An 11,492-nucleotide genomic window follows, 5' to 3' on the forward strand; every position below is an offset into this window, starting at 1 on the left:
AAGGTGAGAGCAATGAAGACTACCAGATAGTGCTGAGGAAATTCGAGGAGTACTGTGTCGACGAGGGGAACGAGGTTTACGAGAGGCACGTTTTTCGCCTTCGCATGCAGGAGGAGGAGAGCCGTTTGAGCATTATTTGCGAGAGCTAAAAAAACAGGCGAAGCTATGCAGTTTCGGCACGCTAGAAGAATCCATGATAAGAGATCAGGTTGTTTTTGGCACAAACAACCCGAAGATCTGGGAGAAGATGCTGCGAGAAAAGGGCTTAACCTTACAGAAGGCGGAGCAGATGTGTAAAGCTGCCGAGGTTTCAGCACGACAGAATGCTGCTTGGTCGAGTCAAACGCTTCAAATAGACTACGCCCACCGGGCAGAGCAGAACCAAAAAAGATTTCGGTACCGACAGTGCAACAAGGAGCATGCGCAAAGGCAGTGTCCAGCATATGGCAAGGCATGCTTTGCTTGCAATAAGCCGAACCATTTTGCCATATGCTGCAAGCGGCGCCCGAGGCGACACATCGACCAAGTACAAGAAGTTGAGGCAGATGACGGATTTGACATTTTGGACATCGGTGTATACGGTGTAAGCGACGGGGAAAGCGCAGACTGGACGGTGAGCGGAAAGATAGGCGGCCAGGAAATCAGATTCAAAGTGGACACAGGTTCACAAGCCAACATAATTCCTTGGTCTCTTTTCCGCCGTTTCAAGACAGCAGCGGGCCTGAAGAAAAGCAGTGCAGTTTTGAAGGCTTACAACGGCAGTGCCATCAAGCATGTCGGATGTGGCAGAGAACTGCTGCTACTAAACGACGTGACAGACGCTGTGACCTTTTTCGTAGTCAAGAAGGGTCGTCAGGCCATATTAGGGCTGCACGCATGTCAGCAATTTGGGCTTGTCCCGAAAGCTGTGGATTCGGTAAGGTGGAGCGAGCCGGCACCAGAAAAGGCCTTTCCAGACTTATTTCAGGGTACGGGCTGTGTCGGAAGGCGATACTGGATGGTCCTGCGGGAGGATGCTGTTCCAGTCGTGCACCCAGCCCGACGGGTACCGTTGGCCCTCAGGGAGCCTCTTCGACAAGAACTGCAACGCATGGAAACGGCCTCCATTATCAAGAAGGTCGACGAACCGACAGAATGGGTGAGCCCTCTTGTTATTACGCGTAAGAAAGATGGGGCCCTTCGTGTCTGCATGGATCCGAGGGATATAAACAAGAACATAAAGCGTGAGCACTACCCTATGCCAACAAGGGAAGAGATTGAGGCAGAGCTGTCAAGTGCAAAATTTTTTTCGCGCCTAGATGCCAAGGCGGGTTTTCATCAAATTCCATTGGACGCAGCTACATCACGAGTGTGCACTTTTGCGACGCCGTTCGGGCGGTACCGCTTCTTGCGCCTTCCGTTCGGAATTTCGTCAGCAAGCGAAGTTTTCCAGAAAACGCTAACAGAAATATTTGAGGGATTGGCAGGTGTCCGTATATACATAGATGACATTTTAGTTTGGGGTGACAGCGAGGATCAGCACAACGAACGCCTACAGGCCGTGCTGAAGCGGGCACAAAAAGCGGGTCTGACTTTTAACCTGCGGAAATGCGCATTTGGCTTGAAAGAAATTGAGTTCCTGGGTGACGTGATAGGTGAGCAAGGAATACGTCCGAGTCGCAACCTGGTTGAAAGCGTCCGTTCACTGCCGAGACCCCAGATAGGCACACTGTGCGCAGAATGATGGGCGTTGTCAACTACTTTCGCAATATGTGCCGTCGCTGAGTGATAAGACAATCTTGCTGCGGGGCCTTGTGAAAGAAAACGTCACGTTTGAATGGACCACAGCGCATCAGCGTGAATGGGAAGCAGTGTGCGACGCGTTAACAAACCCACCGTTGCTCGCACTCTTCGATGAGAAGAAGGATACTAAGATCACTGCGGACGCTTCGGGGACCGGTTTAGGCGCGGCGCTGCTGCAGAAACATGGCAATGACTGGCGCCCAGTGACGTATGCATCAAGAACATTAACAGATTGCGAGACCCGTTACTCGCAAATCGAAAAGGAAACGCTCGGTATAGTGTTTGCATGCGAGAAGTTCCATCATTTTGTTTATGGTCGAAAGGTATGGATCGAAACTGATCATAGGCCCCTGCTGGCCATTTCTCAAAAAGGCATTGGAGACATGCCACCACGATTGCAGCGTTTTTTCATCAGGTTGTTGCAATATGATTACACTTTGCAGTTCGTGCCTGGCAAGGACCTGGTTCTGGCGGACATGTTGTCGCGTGCACCCGTGCCATCGCAGTCATCGAGTGCCTTGACAGACGTCGACATCCATGCGACAGAGGTCGTCTCCGGCATCGTAAGCACGCCAATGAAGGTACGCCTGGAAAAGGAAACCAGGAACGACCCGTATTTGAGCGAGGTGAGAGAACGAATCTCACGGGGTGAAGCCATCGAAGGTGAACTCAAGCCCTTTGCCGGAGAGCTGTCGGTGGTAGAAGGAGCACTACTCAAGGGCTGCAAAGTGGTAATACCCAAAGCAATGAGAGGAGAAATTCTTCGACGAATACATGATGGACACCTCGGACTAAATAAATGCAAGGCGAGAGCACGCAGATTGGTATTCTGGCCTGGACTCAGCAGTGCGATTGACTCCTTCATTCGGGGGTGCAGTACTTGCCAGAGGTATGCATACAAGCAACCGAGTGAGCCCCTTATCATGCAGCCAACACCGGACAGGCCATGGCACCGAGTGGGAATTGACCTTTTTCAGTTCGGGGGAGCCTCCTATGTCATCGTATATGATGCCCACTCCAATTTCCCTGACGTAGAGAAGCTAAGAAGCACAACGGCCGAAGAAGTCATAGATAAATATCTGGCATTTTCTCACGGTACGGCATCCCGGTTCAAGTATGTACTGACAATGTGCCCCAGTTTGGATCCCAAGATTTCCGAGAGTTCGCGCAAAAATATGACTTTCAGCATATCACATCGAGTCCAGAATTTCCGCGGTCAAATGGACTGGCAGAAAAGGGGGTCCAGATTGTTAAGCGCATCCTAAAGAAGACCAGTGACTCCCATGGGGACTTTTGGTTGGGTCTTTTGGCATATCGGTCATCCCCACTAGAAGATGGTCGCTCTCCGGGCGAACTACTGCAAGGCCGGCACCTTCGCACGACCCTTCCTAAGTATCAAGATGATCCCGGCACTACAGTGGAAAAGCATCGCCAGTCTTCGAAGGGAAGACTGGCGATGCCGTAGTGCAATGCGATATCTGCGATTCTTCGCTGATACTTCGCAAGACGGTCCACTCGTCGCCTACGCGGACTGCGTCAGCCGGCAGCGGTGTAGTGCCTCACCACGTGCAACATTGGCCACAAGAGGGAGCACCAGCTTCCAATGTCAGCCCCGCTACAAAAAGGACCTTCTGATTGCACACAACGGGATTTGCGGCCTATCCGTGCTCTGAAACAACACCTTCGTTTTTGTAGGTGCGTGGGAAAGCAGTAGCGTTTCACACTGTAGTTCTGGGTGCTATTTTTTGCCGCAAATCCCACTGAAGTGTTTTGTTATTGCTGTGACATTGCGTCAGAATGGGTATCGATACTGCTGTGTACCTATGCCGCATCGGCTCCTTCAGCCAAAAGGTGCGCCATCGGAGGAAAGTGCAGTCGCGATTTGATGGCGCTGCAACTTTATTTATGAAGTACTACAAGCGCGGTAGAATTATTCTTGCGCTGTTTTGCCTTGCTCAGCTTCTTGTGTGTGCTGGTGACGTTGAAGCGAACCCGGGACGCGATAATATGGATCATATTCTTGATGCTTTGAAGGAGGCTAACTTGGCGCGAGACAAGTTTAAGAAGGAAATGTCCGGCAATATTAAAGACATTCACACGGGTATCGTTGATATCAAGAAAAGGCTTACGAAAGCGGAAACAGTGCTTGGGGAATTTGGCAGCAACATGACTACCATACCCGATGTCACAAAATCTATCGGAGCCATTAAGAACGAACTTCCGGTTCTTTCAAGTAAAAACGGTAGTGAAGTAGATTTGGTCTATCTTTTCGACGACATTAATAATAGGATGCGCCGCAAGAACTTGATATTCAAAGAGATACCAGAGAAAGAAAGAGAAACTTACGAGGTGTCGGAGTCACTGATTGTTGATCTCTGCAAGAACCATCTGGGTCTCGAAAACGGGAACATTGAGCGGGCCCATCGTGTTGGCGCCCGCCGTGAAGGATATAACCGTCCCCTCATTGTTAAATTCCTTAGTTATAAAACAAAAAGCCAAGTCCTTACCAACGCGTTCAGACTAAAAAACTTAAAATCAAGTTTGGTCTGGATTGAAGAAGACTTTTCGCCGCGCATTCAGTTAGCTCGGAAGAAGCTCCGTGACTACGCGCGCGATAAACGCGGCCCAAACGAGAAAATGAGCCTTAACTTTGATACGCTCGCTCTAGGAGGCAGGCGTTACCGATATGATGAAGCCACTGAAAAGGTCTGCATGACACCTTCAGATAAAAGATCAGCCTGACAACCGTAGCGCTCACAAACAATGCAGGCGCAAAACTGCTCGATAATCTATGCCAATTTCCGCAGCATCGTACACAAACAAGACCACCTAGAAGATGTTGTTCACACCTGCTCTGCTGATGTAATTATCAGCACGGAAACGTGGCTATACCCAGACATCGATACCAGTGAACTTCTTATATCTCACAGGTTTTCCGTTGTTCGCAATGATAGACACAGCGGGAAGGGAGGTGGCGTGCTAATCGCTGTAAAAAAGCATATTCGATCACAACCTGCTTTCATTGATAGCCGTCTGGAAACTGCATGGGTCGTATGCCACTTAAACCACGTAACGCTCGTAATAGGTACTTGTTATAGGCCCCCTAATTATCACGAAAACTTTGTTGAAGAACTTACCGATGTCATTGCTTACGTTCAAACCTAACTTAACACGCACATCGTAATGGCTGGAAACTTTACCTACCCTGGTATCAATTGGCTATGTTTACCATCAAGCAACGCTGGTAAAGATTGGGAAGGCCACGGTTTCACTCACATGTTATCATTCTTTGAAATGAATCAATTGATCCATACGCCTACGCGCGGTGACGCAATCCTTGATTTGTTGATTACAACACATCCTGATCAAGCTACAGCAACCGTCCTTGAACAGATCAGTGACCACAGTCATTCACTGTATCATTAAAACAAAAATCAATAAACAACAGTCCCGTACTAGAGAAATACACGACTTTTTAAAGTCGATCTAGATAAGGTAGAAAATTAAATGAAAAAGTTCTATTCAGAGCATTTCTTAACATATGCCGACTAATCTGGGCACGAAAACTGGGCGTTGTTTCGAAATTATGTCAAAAGGCTGCAGGAAGTGCAAGTTCTAAAAAAGCTGATTACCGAGGCTAAAGATAAACTATGGTTCACCAGAGATGTCAAGCGTTGCCTGAACAAAAAAGCGTTTGTACACAAAAGCAAAACGCAGCAACACAGAAGACGATTGGACTGAATACTTTACATGGCGAACACTTGTAAGCAGAAAATCAGAAATGCTAAGGACAAGTTTTTTGATACAGATATGCCCAACTTCCTAAAAGATAACCCAAAGAAATTTTGGAGGGTGATATCTCCTGAGCCTTCGAAGGAATTACCTCAAATATGTTCACTGGATGGCTCTATCTTGAGTGCAACTTATTTGTAGCATGCTTTTAATTCATATTTTGTATCGTTTTTGTGAAAGCAAAACCCTGAGTGTTCACACGATGAGCAATAATAGTACACCCGATTATGACGCCTCTGTAATGTTTCGCATAATTATAACCCCTAATGGAGTTGAAAAAGCTATCGAACGTTTGCCATCATACTCAAGTCCTGGCCCCGATGGTGTCACCACAAAATTGCTGAAACTTACAAATGTTTACTCAACACTTACACTTTCACTCATTTTTCAACAATCATTAGATACAACCCCAATTCCTGACGACTGGAAACTTGCTCACGCAGTGCCGATATTTAAAAAGGGTGATAAAAATAAAATGGAAAATTATCGTCCAATGTCATTGACATCTATCACTTGCAAGCTGTTTGAACACATTTTGTCTTCTCATATTATGAAATACATGGCTGAAAACAACATTCTATTTTCAAATCAACATGGCGTTCCACGGGGACGCTCTTGTGAGACAGAGCTTTTCGAACTAACTACTGAAATTCACACCCACTTGCACGAACTAGCACAAACTGATGCAGTTTTCTTGACTTTGAAAAGGCCTTCGACAGGGTGAGCCACAGCCGTTTTATATAAAATGAGAATTCTTCAAATAGACAACCAGGTCATTGATTGGGTTCAAGAGTATTTAAGCGACAGGCGTCAAGCGGTTTTGATTGAAAGCGTTGTGTCCGACTTTAAGCCTGTCATCTCCGGTGTGCCCCAGGTGTCAGTATTGGGGTCAACATTGTTCTTAATTTTCATTAACGATATTCATATTGGTGTAACTTCAAAAATTTGTCTATTTGCCGACGATTGCGTTATTTATCGTGCTGTTACTCACCATAATGATTGCGAAGAATTAGATAAAGACTTGAGGTTATTGAGTGAGTGGTGTCATGACTGGCACATGAATATTAACAATAGTAAAACAAAACTAGTGCGGTTTACTACATGTAATAATTTTCTGTCGCACACCTATACAATAAATGATGAGGTAATTGAACGGGTCGAGTCATTTAAATACTTAGGTGTTTATTTAACTTCTAATTTGACCTGGAACACACGCATCGACGTGTTATTGGGTAAAACAAATCGGACTCTTGGTTTCCTCCGATGCACACTTCGCCAAGCTAATAAAGATACAAAACTTCTTGCCTACAACTCAATAGTCCGATCCGAACTTGAGTACTCTTCATTTATTTGGAATCCTTATCAAACATACCTCATTAGAACGCTAGAATCATTACAAAACAAAGCAGCTAGGTTCATCGTATCCGATTATTCTTCCTATTCAAGTGTGTCTTTATTCCATAACTTATATTTCTACAATTCCTACCTGCGTGATAAGTTTATATCATCCCCTTACATTTCCTCTCGCATTGATCACGTCATAAGGTTGGGATAATGCACTGCCATACCAGAACCTGTCACGAATCATTTATTCCTAGGACGTCTCAAGAATGAACCACCTTGCCGGCACAATTTGTTTCTGTCAAGGACCACTCAAAGTTTCGCTCGCCATTTCAGACATCATCACTCCCGGACTTAACTGACCAATTATTCTTTGTCTTAACTAGCGACTTTGCTGCTTGTTTGTTTTACTTTTGTATATATTGTAACCACTCTCCTCTGTGATACTTCAGGTCTTGATGGTAAATAAAATGAAATGAAATGAAATCTAAAATGAAGACAGTCTTGACCTTGCAACACTACAATTAGACGGAAGGTGCCTCGTTTAACGTTCTTTCATAATTTGTATCACAACCCTACGCCTTATAATACATCATTATTAACGAGGCCAGATGCAACGTTTCCACGCTTGGACCCCTGATTTAAGTTCGCCAACCGTTCGCCCGTACTGCTCTACTAAGTTTTTCTTTTCTTTATTTGGCAATCCAGGGGTGGAATCAACTGCCGAGAGCAATAGCTGAAGAAGTAAATGCTGATAAATTTTTCAGAGGCACTAAAGAAATTCCTGTTGCCTAGCGTAAACCACTAACATATCCACAACATTCTCAGAGATTCTGACAGATTCTTGCTTTATTACGGTGTATTCAAGTCCATCAAAGAAATCATCTCACGCTTCAGTAATATAAATATGTCCGAATCATTTTATTGCTTTGTAGAAATACTTGTTGTCTCTTCTTTGCTCGCTTTTCCCATATTTTTTTAGTGAACTGTACACACTTTCTTCTACAAGTGTTTTCTGCATATATTTTTCTTCTTCTTCGCTTTTCCCAGGTTTGTGGGTGAATCGTATAGACTTTTTCTGCCAGTATTTTCTGTAACATTTTTTTGCACATTTTCACCTTCGTGACTGATTGCACATACGCTTCTTCATGAAAGAGTGATTATACTAGTGTTATCAGCACCGCTATATTTTTTTCTGTGTATCCAATTTTTGCGTTCATTGAACCATGTTATTCCCCCCCTCCCCTATGTAATGCTCAACGGGCCTTTAGGGTAAATAAAATGAAAAAAATGAAATGAAAATGATTATTCTATTAATCATTCATCGATTTTACCATCCCTGCTGCGTGGCAAGCAGGTGTTCTACTACAGAGCCACTCCATTGCTTGGAACTGCACTGAGTGTGCCTTCAACGCTTCACAATCATACGCGTCATGTGTACGGGTGTCACAGTACGAGATGTAATATTGCCATCGGGAGTCACACCACGTGAAGTGCATAACAGGTTGGCGGTTTAAAGCCAGCCACCCATTACAAAAGGCACACACATCACTGCGCTTATTCCCTTACGAACACGTAGTGGGTGCATCGCAACTTCGAAAGAGTATCACGCGCGTAGTTGCTGCTGGTTAAATGCACGTCACACATTACGAAGGGCATATACATTAGTGCGCGAATTCTTTTACACACACATATTGCATACACTGTTGTCATAAAAGTGCTGTTGGAAGGACGTAAACCTTTACTATAGGTATGTCGAGTGTGTGTGCGTGTGTGAGACGGGGCGACCGAACATAATGGTAAGCAAAACAGAGCACGATAAGGATGGGGCCGAATATCATTATCGCGTTCAACTCTTAAAGTCGAACCTTACGCGTCCCCCAAAATTTTTGCACATTGCTGAAATAATGGAAGAAACGAGACTGAATTCAGGGTATTGTATGTACTTTAAAAGCGAGGACACTAAAATGTTCCTACAGGCGAACACGACCTCGCCGCTATTCCTGATGGAGCCACAATAGAGGAGCTCCACCAGAGTGTTCCTTGGCATCAGCAGCAACTGTAGCTAAAGCTTCATTGTCAACTGATTGCGGTGCATGCACGTTGAAAGCAAAGTATTTCCGACTGTTACCCCAGCAGGCATCTTTTCGTATGAAACGCCAACCTTATTTCAAATACTTTCATGTTGCTATAGTACTGGTAATAATAAAAGGATTTTACGAGCAAAAAACCATGATATGATTATCAGGCAAGCCGTAGTGGGGGGGGGGGGGCTTCGGAGATTTTGACCAGGCGGTGTGCTTTTGCGTGCACTGTCAGTGCATATTACACGGACCTCTTTATGTAGCATTTCGCCTCCATCGAAATATGACTGCCACGGCCGGTATCGAACCCGCAACATTCGGGTCAGCAGCGGAGCACCGCAACCACTGTACCACCGAGGCTGCGTTGACTATGACTATAAAAAATCGCCGTCCAAGCACTCCGTACAGATGGTTAACCAGCGAAGCGGAAACGTGCAGAGCCAGTGCTTAGAGGTGGGTTAATCTCTCGACGGACCCAAAGTGCGCTCAAGAACTCCGCCGAAAAGCCATTGCCCTCGTTTACGCCGCTCTACCTGCACCGCCGCGCGCCTGCGTCGCTCGAGGTAGCTCGGCGTGATGGTTAGCAGCATCCAGCCGCCAGGGGTGCTTGCGTTCCGCTTTCGAGATTATTTAAACCACGGACTTGGCAGGCTGCCGAATGTTCGGTACGCAGTGGCTGCTTGCGCTTGGCCACCTGGGTCTTACTTGTTCCCGGACTGCAGCATCGGCGCAGGGAACACGAGTTCTCCAGCAGTTCTGCTCTCGGCGCTGTTCTTCGAAAGTTGTCTGTTATTCGGGAGTTCGTATGATCCATATTCGTCGCCTACCCAAGTTGAAGGTGCAGTTGAAACTGCTGCGTGCGTGCTCGGTGGCACGACTGCGACGGGATGAGCAACGTCACTGACGGCGCAAGCCAATCAAGAAGCTTCTAGCAACACGAGGGCAGGGGTGCTATGCAGGATGGCCCGAGCTTCTCGGGCACATGAGCTTGCTCCGAGACTCGCATTACCGCGGTCATGACAGGAAGACAGTGCGGAGCACGCGATAGCAGTGCTGATAAAAACGGCTACAAGAACGAGCATGGGCGTCATACGCATGTGCGGCATTGATAGCTGTTTCCAAAGGAACGCCGCGTGCGAACGCTGTCAGCGCCGCCACTCAGTCAGCATTTTGACAGTGCAGCAACGACAGCGTGATTGCCGCGCAATCTTTTTGCCAACTGATCATCGCGCCTCCCATGGGCCGTGTTCGTGGGGTTTGTCCTCTTCGGAGAATTCTTTCGTTCCATCTGCAGCATGGAAATTTCCACACTCGAAGGCAACAAGGGCACACACGCAGCACTTCGATGCAGCTCGTTTCGTTCCACTGGAATATTACAGATAAAAAAATCACAGCATATCCACGCAGTGAATGATGATGAGTGGGCGAAGCTGCGGAGGTTCATCGGTAAACCGTGAACCTTCCGTGAATTCTGCCCAGTACATCATCACCGACGTGAGATAGGGCGCGTTTATACTAAAGGTTCGATGAGTTATGACGACTTGCAGCTCACTTTAATTTTACATGTACGCTGTGAATTTTCATTGTTTAGAAAACCATTGCTTTAGAAAACATCTGGCGTCTTTCGTTAAGCAGCTGGCGTCTTTTCCTTTTGCTTTAGAAACATCTGGCGTTCTTCCGTTTTGCTTTTACAAACATCTGGCGTCTTTCGTTGGTTTATTCATCAATCAACGGCGTTTTGAACAAAATTTTTATTGTTTAATCACGCACAGGAGAAATCTCACCAGGCACTACCTTGGAGGTAAAGAATGGCTGCTAATTGGAATGAGAGACCGAAGAAGTCGGCTTTTAGCTACCGCTGCGAATTTTTATTGTTCAACAACGCACAGGAAAAATCTCCCACCGGCACCACCTTGGAGGTCAAAGCGTAAGACTGGTTACGGACTACGACTACGACTACGAGGGACGAACGGGTGCCGCCTTAAGGAGCTTCGCCCCTAAAACCCGCATTTCCCCGAAGGCGAGTATGAGGAAGTGCGAAGCACGGGGTGATGCTATGAGGGGGCGCGCGCGACTAACTGCAGAGCCGAGCGAAGGAGACGGCAGCGAGAGAGCACGCGCCAGCCGACCCACGGAGGTCTGGCCGTTTTTAAGTGCAAAGAACTTTTACTGATGATGATGATCTGTCTTCCGAACTCGTTCCAAAGAACCCGCAACGCGTTCAACTTGTTGGCGGCGTTCCGCACGCCCGAGATGGGGCTCAGGTTGTTGTCGAACCACAGTCGATCGCACACCGCGCAGCTATATCCGAAGCTGCGGTCCAGGAAGTCTCGCTTGAAGTTCGCGTCCAGCCGATCGAAATCGAGGGCCCGCGCTCGCTCACGCATCGCGCGTCCCCGCACCAGATCGGCTTTGGGGTGCTCGGCTCGCTTCGCACGCTTTCGTTCAGCGTCTCGCCGCCGGCCTTCATCACCACAGGCAATGCGCGGGGCG

General features: G+C 47.0%; 1 protein-coding gene across 1 annotated transcript; it reads left to right on the top strand.

Moving 5' to 3' along the window:
• Nucleotides 1–997: 997 nt before the first annotated feature.
• Nucleotides 998–2,896, top strand: LOC119376968 (uncharacterized protein K02A2.6-like; the record flags this gene model as incomplete). The annotated part of the gene is made up of 2 exons (XM_037646623.2): nucleotides 998–1,138; nucleotides 2,226–2,896. Coding segments are annotated over exons 1-2 (812 nt in total), but the record flags the coding sequence as incomplete, so codon positions are not given.
• Nucleotides 2,897–11,492: the final 8,596 nt, after the last annotated feature.

This window comes from Rhipicephalus sanguineus, unplaced genomic scaffold, assembly GCF_013339695.2.
Source record: "Rhipicephalus sanguineus isolate Rsan-2018 unplaced genomic scaffold, BIME_Rsan_1.4 Seq300, whole genome shotgun sequence".
Taxonomy (NCBI): Eukaryota; Metazoa; Arthropoda; class Arachnida; order Ixodida; family Ixodidae; genus Rhipicephalus; species Rhipicephalus sanguineus.